This window comes from Quercus robur, chromosome 8 (assembly GCF_932294415.1).
Source record: "Quercus robur chromosome 8, dhQueRobu3.1, whole genome shotgun sequence".
Taxonomy (NCBI): Eukaryota; Viridiplantae; Streptophyta; class Magnoliopsida; order Fagales; family Fagaceae; genus Quercus; species Quercus robur.
This window is the reverse complement of record NC_065541.1, coordinates 55,852,806-55,876,342: the sequence shown is the minus strand read 5'-3', so window position 1 is coordinate 55,876,342 and position 23,537 is coordinate 55,852,806. Positions and strand designations below refer to the sequence as shown.

Here is a 23,537-nt window from a genome sequence, read left to right as displayed (position 1 = left end):
TTTTTTTACAAACAATTAGTACAATACAAAATAATGAAATTCAAAAACCCACACTCACATTTCAAGTTGTTTTATTTTGTGTTTTTTTTTTTTTTTTTTTTAAAACACCACATAACTCTCATACCATGTATCTCAAACCAAATTTAATGCGTTTTCTTCCATTTTAAGCAGTATTTACAATTACAAATTAAGTTCCCAATTTAACCACCTCAAATATATCCACAAAATTAATAAAAACACAACAGACAAAACTAAAAAAAAGGTTTTTAAAAAGGCAAATTACACACAGGAAAATTCAAAAATACCATTGCCTTGCAATCGAAGGTACCCACCGTTCGTTCCTTAAGCGTCACTCAAAGCCAACCCTCATCTTCGCTACCTATATCCCTCCTTCCTTCCAAACGAACCCTAGCAACCCCAAAAAAAAAAAATCTCAAAACACTATGCGCCGTGAAACGCCGTCGCTGCCAGCACCGCCACCCACCGCGTTGGCACCTGGGTTCAGGTTCCACCCCACGGACGAAGAGCTTGTCATATACTACCTTAAACGCAAGGTTTGCGGCAAACCCTTTCGAATCAATGCTATTTCCGAGGTCGACATCTACAAAAGCGAGCCTTGGGACCTCGCAGGTTATATCCTGTACCTGTGTCTCTGTTGGGTCTTTGTTTTTGTTTCGTTTAAGGTTATATCTTTATGTTTTTATAAAACTTCCTGTTCATGTGTTTTATTAGTGTTGTTGTATTGATCACGTGTTTTTCTTATGTGGGTATTGATCACTTTGTGGTGGGTATTTTATTTATTTATTTTTTTTAAATTTATTTTTTGATTTATTGAGTATAAGTGTTGTTTTATGTATTTTTTGATGGGGGGGCTATAAGTGTATAATTTGTTTGTTCTTATTTAGTGGGTTCTGATTTGCCTGTTTGTTTGTTTAATTATTATTTTATTTTTTTTAAAAAAATGAATTGGGTGTTTAGATAAGTCGGGATTGAAGACGAGGGACCAAGAGTGGTATTTTTTTAGTGCATTGGATAAGAAGTATGGCAATGGGGCGAGAATGAACAGGGCTACAAACAAAGGGTACTGGAAAGCCACCGGGAATGACAGGCCAGTTCTTCACGATTCTAGGACGGCTGGGCTCAAGAAAACTTTGGTTTTTCATAGTGGCCGAGCCCCGGATGGATTGAGGACCAATTGGGTGATGCATGAGTACAGGCTTGTCGATGAAGAATTGGAGAAAGCTCGGGCTGGGGCTACTATGCAGGTGAGGGATGTGGCAAGTTAATGGTTTTATGCAGTTTTTCATTTAGTTGCTGAGAATGTTTATCAAATGAGTTGAAATGTGAACTTTGGAACTTATGGATTGTGCACTTCTGGTTTGACTGAATGAAAGACTCACCACATTTGGGATTTTTAGTTGATGTTAGTGAGCTGGAGGAGTTAGTCAATTTGGGTCCCCCCAAGTGTGAATCTCAATTTAGAAGTTCAAGGTTGTTCATTTCCTACATTTTTCTCAGCAACTAAAAAGCATTTTTATTATGTTTTGCCAAATTGGAATTGTATGGTTACTATTATTTTGTTAACCTTTATGTTTTGGGTTTTTGTTTGTGTGGAGAAGGATTCATATGTGCTGTGTAGGGTATTTCATAAGAATAATATTGGACCACCGAATAGCCACCGATATGCTCCTTTTATTGAGGAGGAATGGGATGATAGTGCGCCGGTTTTGTTTCTGGGGGAACAGGCTGGGAAGGAAGTGGTAGCCGTCCACAATCCATGTGATGTACAGGCTGGCTATGATGCATATGCTGAAGAGGCTGGTCATGATGAATGTGATGAAGACGTTGGCAATGTTGTATGTGCTGAAGAGAATGGCCGTTACGAATATGTTGAGAATGGTTATGTTGAATGCGTTGAAAATCGTCAGGATTCGTTTATTGAAGGGAATAATTTTGAGCAGGTTGGTTATTTTTCTAACTTTGATTCTTTTATTTTATTTTATTTTATTGATAAGTAAAATTTTATTGAATTAAACAACCCATGTACATCGGCGGTGTACTCAACTTAGGGAGCAGTGCAATCAATCTCTGAAATTACAATGCTCAAGCATATCTAAAAAAGGAGAACAAGGAACATATTGAAAAGTGTAACACTCCAATCTAGCAAAGTATGAAAGAAAAAAGATTTAATCTCAAAAATAGACCATTCACATCCCTCAAAGCTTCTAGCATTCTATTCCTGCCAAAGACTCACATAATGCAATGCAACACAACCCTCCAAAAAGCTATATCTTGATGTCTACCAAAAGAACCTTGCCATGTTGCTAACAAATCGAGAACCCTTTGTGGTATAACCCATTGACGACCAAACAAACACACCAATCTACAACCATAATACCTCTCTTCCATACATAATCTGTAGACAAAATCTTCCCTAAGGCAGTAGTACATGCAAAGATTGCTATCCTAGGAGGAACCTTCAAGCGCCACACCAACTTCCAAGGAAATGACATGCCATTAGATGAATTTAAGGAATGGTAATGCCCACGCACCTCAAAACCCGGACTCTTGGCTGACCTCCAACTAAGTTTATCAAGCCCCTCACCCCTCAGTCCTCACTGGCCTAGAATAGATTAAGTCCATAAAAGCAGCCTGAGACTCCAACTCCCAATACTGGAATGATCTAGTGAATTGAACATCCCAGTGAGTCATCTCATTAGAGACTTGCATAACCTTCCTTATAGAAGACTCCTTATCACGACTAATTTTATATAATTCTGGGAAGGCCTCTTTAAGTGGACTAGCACCACACCATAAATCATGCCAAAACTTCACCCTAGCATCATCACCCACATCAAACCGGGAAAAGGTCAACCACTCCCGTCTTATGGATTTCCAAAGACCAACACCATAAGGACCTGACACACCTTTAGGACACTAGCACCCCCAAAAAAATCACTCCCGTACTTCACTTCTATGATACTCCTCCAAAGTAGTTCTCTCTCGGTCTCATATCTCCACAACTAGTTCCTGACAATACTTGATTAAATCTTCTCAAATTCTTGACACCCAACCCCCCATTTTGCAGTGGTTCACAAATTTGAGCCCAATTAACTAGATGGAATTTAGGTTCCTCACCAATCCCTCTCTATAAAAAGTTTCTTTGTAATTCCCAATCCGATTGGCCATCTCCACTAGAATAGGAAAGAGAGAAAAGAAATAAGTAGGAAAACATACTTATCAAAAAGAAATAAGTAGGAAAACTTGAAAGAGTACTTATACTTATTAGCGGTCCTTCATTGAAGTGTTGAATTATAGATACTGAATTACGCCATGTTATTGTTGCAAAAACATTGAGGGATAAATGTAGAGTATAAATAAAAATAAGTTTTTTGTGCTTTGGCCACCTAAACCTTATGAGCACCCTGTCCGTGAAAAACAAAAGAAGAGAAATCTTATAAAAAAAGAAAAGAAAAGAAAAATGGAAACAAAAGAAGAGAAAATTTAGGTATCTTAAATTCATATATTCACAAGATTGGAATTTCAAGAAAACAAAATTATCTTGTAAAACAAGAATAAAGAGATAAGTACATTATAGAGACACCATAGATGTCCAATTCTCATTTATTTTTTTGTAATAAAAGTTGAGTCTTAAAGTATTCAATATTATATAGCAATTTTTAGTAAAGCCTTTTTACAATCTTATGTGAAAGGAAGATATCACGCTAAGCAGTAGCATAATCAGCTAGGATCACGCCTCATGAAGTGGTCTCTTGTTCAAATCTCCCCTTCCCCTCCCCTTGGGCCAAAACTTATTGATTAAAAAAAAAAGATGAGAGGAAGTATCCAATTAAAAGCTATAATGTTATCAAGTGCAAATGATAATTGAATTAAGAATCTTTCCTCATACTTCACACATGCGCGTATATGTGTATATGTACATGTATATAAGTGTGTGTAATTCAATTATGTTTTCATACTCCAGTCTGACCCCCAACACACACGCCCCCCCCGTGCGATAGCACATAGGTCTATATGGTGTAATAGTTTATTAAATAGATTTAACCTCTATACTCCAATACCTATCTATGATCTTACTTCCCTATTGCTAGGTTCATGGGTATAAAAGGAATTGGAAAAAAAATTGTCGAGAATATGTGGGCTGGGGTTGATGTTTTCATGGATTCGGTTGAAAGGTGGCAGAGTCTCTTCCAATTTAAGGAAGGTGTATTGAGATTTATATATGAAAAGTAGTTAAAAGCTCCAAGTGAAAATTAGAATGTGAATAAGGAAATATCCAGAGGCTAGTAGATTTGTTGGAGAGGAAAGGAAGGGATTTTTTTTTTTTTTTTTTTTTTTTTTTTTTTTTTGAGAAGCAGGAAAGGAAGGGATTTTGGTTGTTTGGTTTGAGTTGGAAACCAATTGGAAGCAACGTAGAGAAGTTTTTCTTGCTAAAAAGTGACAGAGCCTGAAACTTCTAATTGGATGGCAAGTTTGCATAGAATGGCCAGTTGTGAAATTCTTAAGGAAGGTGTTGAGAGAAGTTGGAAGTAGAGCTGAGTTTTTCAAGAGGTCTTTTGAGAAGCGAGTGTGGTCTCTCGAGTTGGATCTCTTTGAGTTTGATGATATAGAGCATTTATATTTCGGGTAGTTTAAAAGACCTATTGAAGAGGAAGAATCGGTGGGAGTTGGAAAGAAGTTGAATCTTTTGAACAAGTTGGGTTCTGATAGGTTGAACATGGCTTTATCTGACAAATTTTTAATAGGTGCCTTCACATAGATGATGGGGGAATTGTGAGAGCTCTGAGATGCATGAGTAGCTTGGTCAAAGCCCAGCTCGGCTTGTTCATTGTGGTGAATGAGCTAAACTTGAACACATTCTAAGGCTCATTCGTAAATGAAGCAAGCCCTTGGCAGTAAGATGCTTGGCTTGTTGGCTCGCTAGCCCAGCTCTTATAGGAGATGTTACAAAGTTTTTGGCCAACTTATAAAGGCTTCCTTGTCCATTATTTGAGACATTTAGACTTCATGGATGAAAGACAGAGTGGGCATGTGATACATTTATTAGCAAAAAAATGTAATTGGCATCACTTCTTATGTGGGATTGTTGATATGGGAGAAGGCTGGCTGGGAATTCCACATCGCAAAGTTGGAGGTAGATAAGGCTTTTCCTTTATGAACACCTATGCCCCCAAGCGTTTTATGTATCAATGCTTGTCTTTGTGTGGGCTCAAACTTTCTTTAATAACAAAAAGATGGGCTTGCAGTTTGAGGTTCCTCATGTTCCTCTTAGATAATAAAACTTGTCAAGTGACGGGCTTGCAATGTGAAGTGGCCTTTGTTCTCCTCAAATAACAAATTTTGGCCCAAGTTTCTAAAGCTTGCAAGCCATTTGTGAGCTCATTTTGCTAATCTGGAGTTAAGAGTTTGAATAGAGGTTTGGAAACTTGTTCTAGCATGAGCTGATTTTTGAGCCTGGGATTTTTCTCCGAGGTTTCTTGGCATTGTGCATGTACTTGGATTGAATGTCAACCAGTTTGGAGGCTGCCAGGCTGGTAAATGGTTAAACCATTTGGAAAAATTGTTGAAGCACAAGGTGAACTTTTTATTATTGTAGTAATGGTAGCATAATATATAAGAAGTATGGTTCAAAGACAAAAGGTCATCTTTGAATATTTAACAAGGTAAAACTATAAATGAAGAAGCATTGTCCTCAGTTAATTTGATTTTATTACTCGTATCATGTGCTTTCTGGTCTGTGAAATCCTCAGTTTTTTTACCCCCTTAAAGCATGGAAGTGAAAGCAAGCCAACTCACACTAGCTAGGTGTTTGAGTGAGACTTGTGTAGTCAGTTATAAAATCAACCTATTAAATGGTGCACGTAATGATATGAACCAGCTGAGTGGTTGGGCCTTTTGCTTACTTGTTGGGCAAATGGTCTATATTCAGATGTGATAACTTTGGCATGCATAAATTTTGCTTAGATGATGTCTCGAAACTAGATAAATGGAGAGATGACTTTATTAATATAATTTTTTTTTGTTGGAGGTGTGCACCTTCAGTGAAGCATGTTTACATCTAATACGTGAATTGGTTCAATTTTGGATTCTTTGTATTAGATTGATACTAGTCCCTAAGGTTATGTATTTTATATATATATAAAGGATAATCCCAAAGGTGCTTTTTCGTTAGTTTATTGTAAGTAGTAATAAGGTGTAATTGGCGTTAGTTGCCTACTTGGAACATAAGTTATCACTCGTAGATGTGTTGCACACATCTGATAATTTTGGGAGAGGATTGCGTTTCCTTCTTATCTCCAGAAGATTGTGTTTAGTTGAAGTGATATGTGAGGTTGAAGGATGGGAGAGGACCCTTTTTGCAATGACGTGGTGTTCTGATATTCACATGTTTATGTGCATGACGGAAGCAGGACCCTTTTTTTGGCAGGATTTGTGGGTTCTGATTTACAAATGGAAGATCTATTTTCAGATTTATTTTCTATAACAAGAACAAAGAGGTTAAAGTAGCTGATTGCAAGGGTTGGATGGATGGGGTTTTGCATAAGGATTTGAGTTTTTTCAGGCAGTTAAAGATTGGGAGGATGAATCTGTTGATGCTATTCTTGAAATGCTTTATGCTGCCATGGTATGTGAAGTGGGGGAAGACACTAAATTGAAAATTGAACAAGAGTGGTAGATAAGATGGTAGGAGTTTCTATTTTCAACCACATGGTTTGTTGAAGAATCAGTTCCCATGTAAGAATATTTGGCATTTAGAATTCCCTCCATATTCTTACTTTGTGTGGACTGCAGATAATTTACATAAATGTCATCTAAGAATTATATTCTTAGTTGGTGTTATATGTGCAAGAAGGATGGTGAAACTGTGCATCACTTCATTTTTCATTTGCCTGTGAGTTATGGTCTCTGCCTTTTTCACTCTTTGGAGTGCATCAGATTATGCTCAGATCAGTTCTTGACTTCTTGAGGGTGTAGTATAAAGAGCTACTCCATCATGCCTTATTTAGTATATTTGGCTGGAAAGAAATAAGAGGGCTTGAAGAGAGAATTCCTTGGAGGTAATAAAGTTTAACTTTCTTAAAGTGTTGTTCAGCTGGGTGTTGGTCCATTCTTTGACCTCTTTCTTAGGTTTTCTGTTGACCTTAACTTTAGGCATTGAGATTTTTTTTCCCTCTCAATATATTTTTTGAATGATCTCATTTGCATACTACCCGTATCCTTGTTTATCCTCCCACCCTCCTGGGGGACAAAATACCTTGTATTGTATGGAAGAATTGCAGTATAGTGAGAAATTGGACAGGCTAGGTCTATACCACTAGGTTTTTATATTTGATAGTCAGTTTTGACTCTTCCATTTGTGGTTATAGAGAGTTGGAATGTATATTCTCCATATTAAATCATGGTTATGTGTATTGTTGTCAAAAAATGAATCTTATCTTGAATCGATATATAAGTTTTTGTGTCATGTATTGTAAAATACATGAACAATAATATTATTAGGGGTGACAAAGTAAGCTCAAACCCATTTGCCCACCCAAACCCACCCACTCTAATTGATCTTAAACCCACCCAATTATTAGTTGGGTTAAATGGGCATCAACCCAATTAGACCCAATGATTATCGGGTTTTAACTAAAAATCCATTGAACCCCATTTAACCTAAAAACAATATATCCAAATTCAACCCAGCCCTTCCCATAAAAAAAAAAAAAAAAAACTTCAGGCATTTCAGTGTTTGGGTTTTCATTTTCCTTCATTTTCTTAGCCTCCAAACACTTCTCTCTCTCTCGCTTGCTCTCTCTCTTTCTCTAGCTCTCATCTAGAACTCATGGAATCCATTGGAGTACTCATGCTCAAGTTTTCAGTTGAGTTTAAGGAGTTGATGATGGCGGATCCTCCTAATGGCAATGACACTTACCCATAGATTCGGCTCTTGAAAAAACTTGACAAAACCGCAGTGCAGTGCACATTTGCTCTTCACAAATCGCAAAACCCATTCAAACCAAAACCCCCTCTTTCTCTCTCTGCTCCTACATCCATGTCGTCCTCCGAACCCCAGCTACCAAAACCACAACCAGAACAACAAGAAGAAGAAGAAGATGAATCCTCCAAACCTTAGAGCAAGAAAGAAGCCGCGAAGCTTGAGAAGCTAATGTGCCGCTAGGAAGCCGCCGTGGCCTCCGACATTCAATTACTTTCAATAGAGGATCCGCTCACCGACAATTACGGCAACGTTCCAATTTTGGACCTCCAGTTGAAGGTCGCTCCCGGTATTAGGGTTTGGACCGAGATCGGCAAGCTGGCTGAGCCGTTGAAGGACCAGAACGTGCTGGTGCGGGGTTGCGCACAGAGGATCCGCGCCAAAGGGAAGACCGCGTTCGTGGTTTTAAGGGAGTGAGTATTCACTGTGCAATGCTTGAAATTACATTTCTTTGTATTTGTTGCACTGTTTGGTTGCCAAGAAAGTGAGAGAAAATAGAAAAGAAAAGAAAAGAAAATATTTTTTTATTTGGATTTTTAATATAATTGCTGATGTGGATATGCTTATGTGGAATTTTTTAATCCCAAGAATGGAGACTAGAGAGAGTGGAAAAGGAAATCCAAGAAAGTGTTGGGGTTTTCACTTTACTGGCATTTTGGTAATTTTGATAATTGGGTAATTAAGTGAGTTGGGGGTTACCCATAATAATTGGGTTGGGTTGAATTTGGGTTAGAAACAATTAGTTAAATGGGTTTTAATTGGTAAATGGGTTTTATATACCCAATCCAATTATGCCCATCCCAAACCCACCCAAACCCATCCATTGGACACCCCTAAATATTATAGATATAAGATATACATCTATAAAAAGACACGAATTACAAGCTTGAGACATAATCAATATATGACCAATTTTATCATCATTTATACAATAATATTTTAGAAATTCAACCAAAAAATTTAATTAAGATATATTTACAAAATTTTCAAAATGATCATATTTTCAAGTTACAATGCATCAAGTAGATAATTCACACCATATTAAAATACATCACACCAAACGTGACAACACATGGTATGTAATGCAAATAGTTGTCTTTCTCATAATCTTGCCAAAATAGAATAGAGTTATAAATTGCCTTCAAACTAGTATATATAAGGGGGAAAGTCATCCAATTAAATTCTAACAATCATAAACTAAAAACAATTGGTCTAATCTAAAGTCTCCATCAAACCCCAAATATGAAGAAGAAAAAATAAATCATAATGAAAAACGAAAGAGAAATTATTGTTCAATACGATAAACACCTTACTTGAATAGATTTGGAAAATAAACATACTAATCATACAATTTATGACCATTTTTATACCCCCAAACAATTTGAAATTCTTTACTAGTGATTTGATCCATTTCTTTGATATGATAGACACCACCCCCATTTCTAACAATTACGGTCACAGTGTTAGAGATCCAAGAGTAATGATTATAAAGTCAATACTTGATATGATCTTTGGTTAAATGAGTGTGGTTTGAGCCCCTCTTGTGATGCCAAGGCACTTGCGGTTTGAACCCCACCAGCCCCCCTCCCCCTATACCTAATAAATAAAAAACGTGTGAAGGCTTAATTTGTTTATTCCACGATAGATATTGGTTGTGCTCTTCCGATTTGTGGGTATGTTTATATCTATTATGCCGTTAGTTGTGTATGATGTAGCTCCTATACTTAGTATTTCAAGCCTCATTATATCCAAAAAGTCTTTTTTACTTTCCAATGTTGGTTGTTTCAGGATACTCAGTCCATTAATGAGGTTCCTCTTAGTGAAGTACCAAGAGAGAATCAAAATGCTCTGGTTGTCTGCAAGAGTGAGAGAATGGATGATTATCCTTCACCGTGCTTGGCTAATCCAAGACCCAGCCCACTATTAAGGTATAAAAGAAGGCGTCATAATGAATCGAACTCTAATCATTCAAATGGTTTAGAGACTTCAACTAGGACAAGTCAGGATCATTGCTCATCTACAACAACCACCGCAGCAACACCATTGACAACCACCACCACCGCCCCAGCAACAAGGAATTTCCTTTCCGCACTCGTGGAATATTCTCTATTAGAATCTATAGAACCCAAAGATAGTCTTTCAGTTTCTCCTCCGTTTGATATTGCTAATCTTGATTCGTCCGTGCCTCCTAGCTGCTTGAAATTCATACAAGATCTGCAAAATGAGATACATAAAATTTCAGTAGAGAGGGAGACATTGAAGTTTGAACTGATGAGTGCCCAAACCATGTTAAACATTCTTCGATCTCGAATTGATCTTCTGAACAAGGAAAATGAGGACTTGAAGAGGAGTGTCCGAGATGTCAAGTGAATGGTAGGCGTATGTTATGTAAGTTTTGCAGCCCTTTGTGGGCTTTTCCCTCTCACATCAGTTGATCTGAGATCATGTATTCTTTTCTAGGGTCAGGAGCTTTTTACTGTTGTTGAACATTTGTTTGTAAGAATGTCAAAATGTAATGTTGTATCGGCTATCGAAGCCTTTGTTCTTAAAAAAGGGTAATGTAGACTTCTTGGTTCAAAATTTAAGACTTATACAGTCTTAGTAAAACAATTAAAAATTTTCTTATTTATTAAGAACCCAAGCCTGAAACCAAGGCTCACAGAAAAAAATTGGGTCAATGGCATTGCCCCCATGACTCCATGACGAGTTTGATGGTGATGCACTGCCCTTTTTTTTTCAAGGATTTTTATGAATGGTGGATTAGCTGAAACTTAAAGAGATGATACAACTGGACTAGAAGACATCATAACTTCTGAATCTTTGTTGATGGTGATGGGTTCATCTCCTACAAACTACATGTACTGTGAAGATCATGTGATAAACAAGTCTCAATCAAGTCAATTTAGTTGTGTACGTGTATGTATGCAACTCACACAAGTCTTGGCAATGACGACTGCTGCGTGTTCTGAAATTTCGAGGTTCTTATCTTGCTTGCGTGCCTTCTTCATGTTACTCACTATCATCAGCTGCAGCAACATAGGGTAACACAAATTGTTTATGACACTGCAAACTTAGGAAAACAATAATTTACATACACCAATGACACTCTACTTTGGTTTAAAAGATATGTAGGGTAGTGAGGGCGTTGGCTGGTGGCTATTAATAGATGACTCCTCGAGTAAGAGATTTGTGGTCTATACTCTAAAGTAAAAGTCCAAAGCCACCTAGATAGAAAGTTGTCTGTTCTGTTCCAGCAAAAATGTGCATCAAGTCGCCTTAAAAAAAAAAAAAAAAAGAAGAAGGAAAGATCCTAGTGAGTTCCATAACTGTAGATCCAGACGATCAATCCAATGGTACATTTCTAGCTTTGACTGCGCCAAAAACAATGCATCTCAATGTTCCATTTGAACCAAAAATAATTTTTAGGATCCTAGATTTTATAGCTTAATTTTTCATATATTTGATTCTAAAAAAAAGTAAAATTATTGTTCATATTTATATGCCTCACACACGGTTTTAACATTTAAAAAAAAGTCATTTGAAGCTAAATAACAGAGTCAATGTATATATATGGGAGGAAGTCAATGCATATTATATTCCTTTATGTTTTAGGAAATATCTTTATGACATAAATTTAAACTATTTACTCATTTGAGAAATATAACTTTTAATTAACATTACATTATTAATAACCATCAATTCATTTGTAATAGCATCTCTAGATAATATAATCTAACAATAGTCAATAGATATATCATATTACTCATTCAATAATTCCTAGAGGGAGAAAAGAAACTTATTCAATAAAAAGTAATTCAGTCCTATAATATCAACAAAAACTTATGTATAATTTGAATTTGATTAAATTACAAATCAACGAGATTGTTTATATATCAAAAGTATTTAAAATTAAACAACTTTATATTCTATTTTAAATAAACAAAATTATTGATAATCACATGAAAATTGATATGAAATCATCATCATTATATTATCATAATTTACACGCAAGGGAAAGTGATCTAGTTCCCTAGATTTGTGTGTGTGTGTGTTCTTTTTTGTGTGGATGAAACAATTCCCAGATTTCGGAAAGCTCTAAGAAATTTAATATAATCCAAAAATAAAAAACACTTATTAAAATCCAATAGTAATTTTATTACTTGACGGATATGATATGATTTTCAACCAAAGGTTGTCATTTTCCCTTACAAATTAAGCCTACTTCGTATTGGATATTTAATACTATCAATCTAACTTTGACGGATGTGATTACGTCACCCTCCCCCCCCCCTCAATGGCACATTCTAGAATAACAAACAGTACACCAACACCCAACAGTTCCGCATCGCAAGTGCTACCTACTCACAAAGATACTGCCACGTGGACAAAATGGGTACTGAATTGAAATCCAATTTCATCACCGACGCTGTGACTCTAACCAAACCAAACCCAAATTTCTTCCTGAAGAAGTATCCACTATTTATCAATTTGTTTGTGTAGACTCTTCTCTTTTTCATTTTGTCTCTCTAGCTCAATGGCATCGCTCTCCTCGTCTTCTTCTTCTCTCTCCAGCTTTCAACCTTTAGACTCTGACTGAAAACTCTGAAAAAATCCAAAACCCTAACCCTAATTATTCTCTCTCTCTCTCTCTCTTTCAAATCCCCAATTCTAAAACTCTAATTAGTTCGAATTGATTTGAATTAATGGGCCGTGACGAATCAGCAACCTCACTCGCTCCCGGATTCCGATTCCACCCAACCGACGAAGAACTCGTTCGGTACTACCTGAAGCGCAAGGTGTTAAACAAACCTTTCAAATTCGACCCAATCTCCGTCGTCGATATCTACAAGTCCGAACCATGGGACCTCCCTAGTAAACCCTTCTATCTCTCTCTCTCTTTTTGATGTATGGGTTAAAGATTGAATCTTTGTTGTTGATTTTTTGGGTAAAATTTTTTATAGGCAAGTCGAAGCTGAAGAGCAGGGATTTGGAGTGGTATTTCTTCAGTGCGTTGGACAAGAAGTATGGGAATAGTTCGAGGACGAATCGAGCTACTGAAAAGGGGTATTGGAAAACCACTGGGAAGGACCGTCCTATTCGTCAGAATTCTCGCACTGTTGGGATGAAGAAGACCCTTGTTTACCACAATGGTCGTGCTCCTCGTGGAGCTAGGTCCAATTGGGTTATGCACGAGTACCGCCTCATCGACGAGGATTTGGAAAAATCTGGACTTGTTCTTGTAAGATTCTTGTTTTGATTATCATTTCTGTTTTTAATTTGTGTTTTTTTTGTTGGAAATGTTTTGTTATGGTTGTATTGGAATTGATTTTGGCTTTTTCTTTTACGTGGGTTCCAGTTGGCTCAACTGGTAAAGTCTCTTGTTGGCGAATAAGAGATCTGGGGTTTAAACCCCGCCCACACTGAAAACTATATGGTGTCTTGGCATGATGATAAAGAGCAATCATCATGGAGCGGATGCCCTGAGATGAAATTCTCTATTGAATCTATCAAGAAAATTTGATGTCGTTTTGTGGGTGGGTTTGGGTGAAGGATGCGTTTGTGCTGTGTAGGATTTTCCAGAAGAGTGGGACGGGGCCGAAGAATGGGGAGCAGTATGGCGCTCCGTTTGTTGAGGAGGAATGGGAAGATGATGACGTGGAGGTTTTCATGCCCGGTGAAGCGGCTGCGGCTGAAGTAGTGATGGTTGGTGATGATGCTTTTGTTGAAACGAATGACCTTGACCAGGTTTGTGAAATTTTTGCAATTGAATAACTTAATTGTAATGTAGTGTTATGTGATTGATGGAACTGTTTATTTGTTGCTGTTTTTGAATATGCTGGATGATAAGAATTGACGCTATTTGTTAGGCATGTGAAATGAGATTCTTTGGGGGATCAAAATAAGAAAGCTGAAATTTTGATGGTAATCCCTTAATGTGTTTAGGCCCTTTAGGGAAAGCTGTAAGGACAAATTTGGATGGTGCACATTATTTGAAAAGGAGATTTTAATATGATGAGTTCTGTATTAGTAGCAAAAACTAGTGAAATTAGATTAGTTATGGTTTAGATGTATACATAAGCTTTCCATTATATTTAAGTTCAAAATATTGGGAAAGTTTTTCAGAAACTCCTACAGTTACTGTAATTTTTGCTTTATTGAACCTCAAACCCTGCAGAAGCAGGAGTCTGGGTATGTTGTTTTTTCTTTTTTTGGGTGTTGATTTCAGTCCAGAATCTATGACTTCTCGGGCAAAAATGCTGATGCATTTACTATAAAGCCAAAGACAAATTTATAGATGGTTCAAAAATCATGATCTATCTACACTTGGGAAACTGATTGGAATCAAGGTAGAGCAGGATTCATTATTTTGGCCTTCTATGTGAATTTGTTGATTATATTAATGTCCCCCTCCCTCCATAAGCTGCAACCTTGGATTCAAGTTTATGCTTAGTATGAAAAAAACATCCACACAGAGTCATTTCTGAATTCTCAAATTTTGTAAACATGTTTTGCTTTTCCAGAATCTTGAGATAAATATTCCATCCGAAAATCCTCCCCCGTTGAACTTTTATTATGGGGAAACGAGCAACCATGCTGAGCATTCTGGGGAGTTCATTGAAGATGATCAAAAGCCTATCATAGGCGCTGGTGAAACCTCTGAGCCACAGTATGACCAATTTTTAAACATACCAGAACAATATGGGATGGGTACAAATCCAGTCAAAGATGAATATTATGTTGAATCAAGCAATAATGTGAATCCTGCTGAAGTCAATTACTCACTTGGAGGATTTGTTGAATCAAGCAATAATGTGAATCCAGCTGAAGTCAATTACTCGCTCGATGAATTCTACATGGATGCTGCTGATAATGCTCCAATGGGTGATGGATTATATCTTGAAGCTAATGATCTTTCAAATCCTGTGGAGGCAGATCCTGAAGGTTTTGACATGCTTGATGAGTACCTAACATTCTTTGATGCAGATGATGACAACACACAATTTTTAACATTTGATCCGTCTGAAATCATGGGGACTGATAACTCTGTTTTTGACCAAGCACTTCAGAAGGTAAAGGATTAATTCTTTAAATACACTAGCTCATACCTGTATGTTGGGATTTTGTCATTGCAGCATTTACTTAATTTAATTACTCTGTAACAGCATGAGAATGGAGGAACTGACCAAGTCTTCAATGAGACTCTGCATCTACCAGAGGCACAACGCAACAATGATGCATCATCTTCAAAGCATAAGCCTGAGGCCACAATATATGAATCAGGTAAGATTTATCTTAATTTGACAAAATCTCTCAGCTCTTCCAGTCACTTACTTTTTGGTGTTTCTATGTCCATAAATATGTGAAGAGTGGTAAAAGTTTGAAGCAGCCATATAGTCCCTTGAGACTTGTATGTAGGTCTGGTCTTGTTTTCCCTTTTCCCTTCTTTTGATTTTGCTTATTCTTGTGTGCCTGATCTATGGTGCAGATGATAAGCATCCATTTGTCAAACGGGCCAGTCATATGTTGGGAAGCATCCCTGCTCCTCCCGCGTTTGCTGCAGAGTTCCCTGCAAAAGATCATGCAGCTCTTAGGTTACACTCTGCTGCACAATCCTCCAGCTCAGTTCGTGTCACTGCTGGTATGATCAGAATAAGAAACACAACTTTAACTGGCAATGGGATGGACTGGTCACTTGGCAAGAATAATGATGTCAGCCTCCTCTTGTCATATGTGCTGCCACAAGCTGACATGAATTCTGCCAATTCTGTGCCGTTGGCTGTCTCACTCACTGGCAAGGGATCGTCTGTAGTTTCACGGTGCTGGTGCTTCTTTTTGTTCTTTTGGGTCCTACTACTCTCTGTGAGCTTCAAGATTGGAAGCTACATCTGCATCAAGTAATGCTGAATTAGTGAGAAAGTTGCCTATGTGAAACCATACAGATTATCCCATCTTGAATATTCTTGGGTTGGTTCATGGTTAAAATTTATATACTCTATAGACTGACTAGGACGTCACGAAGATGCAGCTCTGTTTTTTAGTTCATACTGACTGCCAAACTGATACTTTGTGCTTTATACCCCTTGTGATTTCATTGTAATTCTTACACTGTCTACATTCTATAGTTGCATATTGTGTTATTTTACTGACTACTAAACTGATAATGGGTTATTTCGTGCCTTCAATAATTTTATTGATAGTTGTAGCCACCCTATCTTTGATGTTGCAATGGTTCTAAAAAGCGAGGCTTAAAAGTATATGTTAGCAAGAAAGGTTTTAGGATTTTCTCTTATAGTGCGAGCAATTAATTAGTGTTGATGCATATTCAAGGGTTAAAAAAGATGTTTAATTTTAAAATTTGCCTGAAACATACACTTTCATTGATAGGGTTTGTACTGTAAACATTAATTGCAACATTATACCACATATCCATTGTGATCCAGACTTTAATTTTCCCTACATCTTGGGCCATTACGTGCATTTGCTTGTTATGTCCCTAGTCAATACTTTCTTAATGCAATGTAAAATTTGAGCTTGATTGTTATCACGTTGAGCAGGTGTTTTAGTTGGGTTTTGACTTTTGAGCTTTGGCTGTTAAGTTTGACTGCTGAGGGAGCCGATCTCGGTGAAAATAACATTTCAAAAGGTGAGAGTAACATTTCAAAGGGATGACTTGTATGTTTAGTCAAGCGTGCAGGCTATGACCATATTTGTTTACTTTTATGAACTGTAATATTGAGGATGTCTTGTTAATGATGGAATAGCCAGAGGGTTTTAGTGTAGTAGTTTTCCGGTATACACACGGCCGTGAGAAACTGGCCTAGAAGAAAAGGTCTCAAGAGACGCCCCTGCCATACCATTGACTCATTGAGCCACAGATTTTATGCATTGGGGTGAACCGTAAACGTATTGTGATTTGAACTGAACTATGCTCTTAATTTGATATGGTATTGAACAGTTTTTCTATCGGGAATGTCCTCATGTTTTAATCAGATTATAGTAGTTATTAACCTTGAGAAACTCTCTCTCTGCTTATCATAAAGGACCATCATGTTACAGTATCGGCAACAGAGCTTGAAGAAGAATGATATACAGCACCCAAACGATACAAGATTAGCTTATTAAAGCACTTCAACAAAATTACAACACAAGTACATATAGATGGTTTAGCTGAGAACCGCTCACCCGAGCAAAGCAAGGAATATGCATTTAACGTGAAAGCCCCATGCTTACCGCAAAAGACATGATTTCAAAATTCAACAAATGGCTCAACAGTGACTTAATATATATATATATATATTTTTTATTTTGGGTAAGTAACATTGACTCTTTGCTACCAAATGGGAAATTATTTTTGAAAACATTCTACATTAAATAACAGTATAATTTTAATTTTCCATATATCTGTTAACCCTCCTCACAGCTCATTGTGGTAGCTGGCTGTCGCATGAATTCTTCAGATAAAAGAGCAGTCTGATGATGAGCGTTACATCTCTCCAGGAAGCATTGTATCCTCAGGTAGATCACAGAAAGCGATGCCCTGAAAAAATAAATTAAAAAACAAAACATTTGAAGATGACTCATATACTGATGCATCAATCAATAGTTAGAAAATATTACAATATCAGAATATCTACCTCCCCTATAAGGTGTGCCACACATCTCTTCTCAGCTAGCAGTTCAGCTTCAGTCTGCATAATAATGGTGTTAGAAAAAAAGAAAAAAAGGTAGACTTGGAACACGCCTACATAACACACACTTCTTCAATCCAATTCACATTATCAAAGGTATCACAATTATGATATCATTAGTTTCCATCAACTTCCTTTTAAAAAAATGGGGATTTTCTTCTTTTCATGATAAGTTCTGACATTCCCTTAGTAGATGAGAAGATAGCTCACCCTGGTGATTCGCTCAAGAAGGTAGTCATCAAATATTACATCCTTGACAAGCTCATAATCACCATCTCCCTGGAGAATGAATGGGATTACGTTTTTACGGAAAAGTCAATTAAATATTATCATTAGAAAACTCTGAGCTAAACTTACTTTTGATCTGCATGGCATACTGAAAACAATATCCTCTGCAATTCCATAAGGATTTCCAGTGGTGTAAACCTACAATGGCATTGCAATAATGAGACTGGAGAATTAAAGCCAGTATTTTAACTTGTTTGCAACTGAAGTGACTCAAATAATATCAAAAAACCATGTTTATAATCCTTTTTATTAGGTTGTACCATGTTCATAATTGTATGGTTGTACAGACAAGTTATGCTACCTGATAGGAATCTTCTGGCAAGTGGCATTCAATTAGCTGATTTGCTTCAAAAACCAGTATGTCTTTGATACTAAAGATATTATTGTTTTGGACAAATAGTAAAGGATAGGAAGAAAATTTAGAACATAGAAAACTCCTGAGACTAACTGAATGATTTCCGGTAGTCACTTCTGTTATTTTCATCATACGGGTTGTGCCAAATTATTTACTCCCAGCATTAGTTTGGATGAAGTTAGTGGATCTCTGACATTATGGTTACTTGGGATTTCTAATTTATTCTCAAGAAACTGACAGCATATATCTGTATGCATGCATTTTAAACAAACAAAGACTTACTCCTGATGAAAACCAATCACCCTCAGGGGTAGGAGTAATTAAGGACCGTATTGCATCAACAATTGACACAGAAGTTGATGCAGCTGAAGATCTTCCCCATTTTTTAATCAACACACCACCTCTCTGCAAATCAAAACTTGCCTTTAGCATCTGAACGTGAAACCCACACATTTGATTTTACCGGACTATATATATATATATATATATATATATATATTAGCACTATGAAAATCTTACCTTCTGGACCTTTTCCGTGAACTCCTCCTCTAACCACTTTTGATCCCTTATAACCTCTTTCACAGGAAATCCATTGATTCTAGCATTTAAAAAGTCTGGAACCTGGTAAAGTTACATATAAAGTTACTTTAGAAGAGGAGTGGGGAAATTTTTCATGCATTTATAACAGAACCTCTTAATAACCTGAGTGGTAGAGTGGTTTCCCCAGATGGTCATATTTGACACTTTATCATAGAAGACACCTGCTTTGAGGGCCAACTGCATAAATCATAGCCATTATTTAGAATAATAATTCCTTTTGGTCATGACAACTGCTAATCAACACCGGCAATGGTCATTAGCTGACTTTACCTGACATTTTGCCCTATTCTCATCTAACCGAGTCAAAGCATGAAAATTTTTTGCAGGTATATTTGGAGCATTTTTCATACAAATTAATGCACTGCATAAAAAAGAAACACAAGGCAGTTACAGGCACAGTATGGAACACTTCAATTGTTCATCAACCACTAAAATAGAACCCCTCTTACTTGGTATTGCAGGGGTTGCCCACAACTATCACTTTGACATTACGGGATGCAACAGCATTGAGAGCCTTTCCCTATAATAATAAAATAATAAAGGAAATATAAGAATCAATTCAGTATAGCCAATTGTTGCTAAAAAAAATCATAAATCACACCAAATAGTGGTACCTGCTCAGCAAAAATCTGCCCATTTATGTCCAGTAAACCAGCTCGTTCCATTCCAGGCCCTCGAGGCTTTGCTCCTATTAGTAGGGCCCACTCTACATCTTGAAACACTTCATATGGATCAATACTTATACTTACCTCCCTCAACAAAGGAAACAAGGAATCCTCCAATTCCATAGCGACACCTGCATGAATTTATTCATCATTATGGAGATACATCAATCATCATTTTAAAGAACTTATTCTTAGATGATAGTAAATTTGAAGACATATGGTCATACAAATAAACATAAAACAACTAGAAAGGTTAAAAGTTTATTTTTTATTTTTTACTTTGATATTCTTAACATTGGAGAATTTATGGTAAATGAATTGTATTTGGACAAGATAATAAGGCTTGAATTTTTGGAAGTCAAAATCCTCAACAGGGAAAAGTGAACTTTTTTTTTTTTTTTTGAAAACTAATTTGCAAATGACTTCCATGATAGGTTCTTCTTCTTCTTTTTGCTTGATTTTCTAGCTGTAATACTAGCCAAATTGGAAGGACAAACATTCATTGCTGCAGATGTATCACAAACTTCCTTTTTGCAAACTGGATGGAGTACCCCTGCTAAGGCAGCTAACAGTCTTCAATGCCGACTAGGTACAACTCAGCTGCAATGCTCTTTTTTTTTTTTTTCTTTTTTTAGAGTCTTATGGGCCTTAAATTCAGAACATCATTGATTTGCAATATTGATTGTCCTTCATTTTGTTTCAAGAATGAACTAGATATTTCATTTTTTCCTTATGAAAGCATACGTTATTAGAATTCACTTGAAACAGATAATTTCAATGTTAATAAAAGGCAGAGCAGTCAGCAGTCATAGTGCTGCAATCTAAATGGAAGGAATTTTCTTGTCTGGTACCTCAATCAATCATCATTGGTTTCACAACAAACCATGCTCTAAGAATAAAGGTAATTGTCTGAAATATGTGTAAAGTTTTTTTCCCCTCAGTTATAACTTCTTCGTTTGCTTAGGTGGAACAAAACACTGCTTATTGAGTGGTGCAACTAATAGTCTTATCAGAGTATGTTGACTTGAGAAACAAACCTTCAAGAGCTTGGAACGACCTTTCAGATCCCAAAAGTTTCAATGCAACAGGTTGATCTGGACCAAAAACCTCACCAGATGCAAGCTGGCAGAACAAACAAAATCAGATTACACGTCTGAAACAAACAACCTTTGTTATGACTAGGTCATAATGTTATTCCTTCTGTTATGACTCTTCTTTCCCCCCCACCCTGAGCTAAGTATTCTTTCTTGTGACTCAATGCAATGGAAAATGGAGTGATTTGATTTATATGATTTTTTCCAAGGGCACCAATAATCTGAAGATGGTTCAATAATATTAATATATTGGACAGTCAGTCAAAGGCAACTGAACTCAATTCACTGCCTACTAATGAGTGAGGCAATACCTTGGTGTAATACATATGCATATAATAACCTTTTTTTTTCCTTCTTCAATTTTATGCTCCATGCCTGCAACACTGGATTGCTAAAATTTTACAGCTAAATAAGTCAACAGGCTGGGGCAAATTTTACCATAGACTGGTATCTGTCAGTTTCAAAAGACAATAGGGTTCCTACTTTTATGGGAACATGCTAATGTTGATATGATTATTGGGTCAAACTGTAAGCTAGACTTCTATGCATCCTGTGAACAATTAGGGTGACATACAGGTCAATATCAACTCAAATGCAATAGAGAGTCCAGGAAAATTTAAATTAAAAAAAAAAAAAAAAAAAATCAAAAATCACCCAAAAACAGCATACTCCGACCTTTGGATCTAAGAAATCCTTACTTTGAAAAGCAGATGATTTGAAATCATCCCAGCAGCACCTGAGACAGCAATATTAATTAATTTCTTCCAGGATTTTGTCTCTTCTTCCTGGGGCCACATATTAAAAAGATTTGTTAGCTGTGGTCAATGTGGATTAAACAATGGAAGAAAATATCTCCTGCTAAGCTATTACTGCACCAAAACAGCTAAAAAGATGTCAAGGATATGAATTTGCATCTTCTAACACCCCCATCCACCCACACAAACAAACAAGACATTACTAGATGCGAAAATGGTGTACCCCATGTCCATACTTAATCTGTATCTGATTATTTCTCATTGTCAGATCAAGTGCCACCATCAGAGGGATTCAGTACTCAATACAAAATTTAATAATTTGTATATACAAAATCAAGATAATGCTCTCTGCACTCGCCTTGAGTAACAATTCATATGCATTATGTTAAAAAATCCAAGCCAGTAACATTCGTTTCTTCTTTCACCATTCCACAGTAATTATATTAGCATTATTGATTACCAAGATTTAAATGTTACATAAATAACAATATCAACTTGATTTATTTTTTATGAGTTAAATAGTAAACTTGATCTTGCAAGCATGTTTCACACCTCTCACTTAAAATAAAAGATATTTATAGTTCTGGAATAAAAATCAATTACTGCATGTGCACTAAATCTAATAGTTATAGACCATGGAGAATTGGGCGTATTGAGTTCCTAAAATGTAAATAACCACAAAACATCGATAAAACCCAACTAATTTCAGCAACCACCAAAGTAGGAAACAATCTAGTCATGAGGAATGCATTTGCAGAATAAAAATTGTCCCATTGGACTCTTTTTATGTTTCTTGTTAGTCATTACTATTCAGCCCTCATATAAAAACTAAAGACTACACATATTGACAAACAATCAATGCACTTATATTAGACACTGGAGCTCAACATGAAAAAAAAAAAAAAAAAAAAAAAAAAAAAAAAAAAAAAAAAAAAACTACAAAATTTAGATAGAATTTCACCATGACTCATTGAATGAACATAAAGAGACACAAAATTTGTAAGAACTTACAGCCTTGAGATCATAAGTGAGACAGAACACACCATAGCACTCGGTCTTGTTCTTGGGTTCCTCATTTTTCACTGCTACTGGAGCTTCAACTTGGCTGAGAATTACCAAAAGAACAAACAATTTTTTTTTTTTTTTTTAAGACCCATAAGACTATAAAGAAACTACAATATCAGAGAAAGAACAGATAGGGTTGAAAAGAAGCTTACTTTGGTGCAACAGAGCAAGAGATAGTGAGGGAGTTTCGAGCTCGAGGGAGTGGTCTAAAAGCACAGTGACGAAAATTGGCGAGACGGGTGGATAAGGAAGAGAGCTGGGATGAGTGAAAATGGGCTTTTGTGTAAGAAGGTGATAGCTCTGCCACTGCCATGGCAGCAGAGTCAGAGAGTTTTCAAAGAAAGTGAGAGAATGAAAGTTTCAGAGAGGAAACTAAACAAAAATAAATAAAGAAATAAAGAGAGAGACTCAAAGGGTCAGATAAACAAGCTCTGTTTAAGAAAAGAAAGGGTTTTTGTTATAGTGAGACTCTCTGGTTGAAGGTATTGAATGGAATGAGGGAGAGAAGAAGAGAAAAAGAGAGGCAGAGGAAGTAAGAAGAGATTACTCACCTTGAGAAATATTAGTATAAGGCCCTGCAATTGACACTTGTCAACAAAATGTGAGTCAGGAAATCTCTTCGCACTCGGCTACTTACGGTGGGCTTGAATTGCAGTTACAGACTTAACAGTACAAGGCACTTAGTTTAGGTGGCTTCTGAATTTTGGCATGTGTGATAGAGGAAATATGTGTCCTCTTTTAGTTGATCAAAATGTCATTTACAAATTAAAAAAAATATATATATCATTTTTCCATTTTTATTTTGGTCAAATTTTCATTATACCTTTTTTTTTTTTTTTTTTTTTTTTTTTTTTTTTTTTTATCTCTATTTTATTTAAATATTTTTTTTATTCTTTATTCTTTATTCCTTTACTCATATTCTTCTTATAACTCTTATCTCTTTAAGGAAAACAAAATGATAAAATAAATATTTGGAAAACTAAAATTACTTTTCAAATGTGTTGAGCTTTGAGAGTTAAAGTAG

The 23,537-nt window shown here is 36.3% G+C and overlaps 3 protein-coding genes across 3 annotated transcripts; 2 read left to right on the top strand and 1 right to left on the bottom strand.

Moving 5' to 3' along the window:
- Positions 1-238: 238 nt before the first annotated feature.
- LOC126697157 (NAC domain containing protein 50-like) lies at positions 239-10,593 on the top strand. The gene is made up of 4 exons (XM_050394032.1): positions 239-630; positions 979-1,265; positions 1,620-1,961; positions 9,791-10,593. The coding sequence occupies exons 1-4, from the start codon at positions 444-446 to the stop codon at positions 10,370-10,372; spliced, it is 1,398 nt and encodes a 465-aa protein (XP_050249989.1). The 5' UTR covers positions 239-443; the 3' UTR covers positions 10,373-10,593.
- A 1,899-nt stretch (positions 10,594-12,492) lies between these two features.
- LOC126697153 (NAC domain-containing protein 53) lies at positions 12,493-16,171 on the top strand. Its single transcript, XM_050394028.1, has 6 exons — positions 12,493-12,874; positions 12,964-13,241; positions 13,553-13,747; positions 14,524-15,072; positions 15,166-15,283; positions 15,489-16,171. The coding sequence occupies exons 1-6, from the start codon at positions 12,706-12,708 to the stop codon at positions 15,899-15,901; spliced, it is 1,722 nt and encodes a 573-aa protein (XP_050249985.1). The 5' UTR covers positions 12,493-12,705; the 3' UTR covers positions 15,902-16,171.
- A 919-nt stretch (positions 16,172-17,090) lies between these two features.
- On the bottom strand, positions 17,091-23,078 carry LOC126697155 (malate dehydrogenase [NADP], chloroplastic). Its single transcript, XM_050394031.1, has 14 exons — positions 22,666-23,078; positions 22,460-22,553; positions 21,392-21,478; positions 20,637-20,721; positions 19,549-19,730; positions 19,384-19,454; positions 19,205-19,295; positions 19,037-19,111; positions 18,854-18,955; positions 18,617-18,739; positions 18,049-18,117; positions 17,902-17,970; positions 17,638-17,691; positions 17,091-17,540 (listed from the first exon to the last, which is right to left on the bottom strand). Exons 1-14 carry the CDS (start codon positions 22,824-22,826, stop codon positions 17,487-17,489), a joined length of 1,317 nt encoding a protein of 438 aa, XP_050249988.1. The 5' UTR covers positions 22,827-23,078; the 3' UTR covers positions 17,091-17,486.
- Positions 23,079-23,537: the final 459 nt, after the last annotated feature.

Excerpts from the sequence above, each read along its gene's own strand:
- LOC126697157 (XM_050394032.1), top strand. The coding sequence starts at position 444 with ATGCGCCGTGAAACGCCGTCGCTGCCAGCACCGCCACCCACCGCGTTG. Across the intron at positions 631-978 it reads CGAGCCTTGGGACCTCGCAG|ATAAGTCGGGATTGAAGACG; the intron begins GTTATATCCTGT and ends TTGGGTGTTTAG. Across the intron at positions 1,962-9,790 it reads AAGGGAATAATTTTGAGCAG|GATACTCAGTCCATTAATGA; the intron begins GTTGGTTATTTT and ends TGGTTGTTTCAG.
- LOC126697153 (XM_050394028.1), top strand. The coding sequence starts at position 12,706 with ATGGGCCGTGACGAATCAGCAACCTCACTCGCTCCCGGATTCCGATTC. Across the intron at positions 12,875-12,963 it reads CGAACCATGGGACCTCCCTA|GCAAGTCGAAGCTGAAGAGC; the intron begins GTAAACCCTTCT and ends AATTTTTTATAG. Across the intron at positions 15,073-15,165 it reads TTGACCAAGCACTTCAGAAG|CATGAGAATGGAGGAACTGA; the intron begins GTAAAGGATTAA and ends ACTCTGTAACAG.
- LOC126697155 (XM_050394031.1), bottom strand. The coding sequence starts at position 22,826 with ATGGCAGTGGCAGAGCTATCACCTTCTTACACAAAAGCCCATTTTCAC. Across the intron at positions 18,118-18,616 it reads GTGATTGGTTTTCATCAGGA|GTTTACACCACTGGAAATCC; the intron begins GTAAGTCTTTGT and ends ATGCCATTGTAG. Across the intron at positions 17,692-17,901 it reads TTCTTGAGCGAATCACCAGG|ACTGAAGCTGAACTGCTAGC; the intron begins GTGAGCTATCTT and ends ATTATTATGCAG.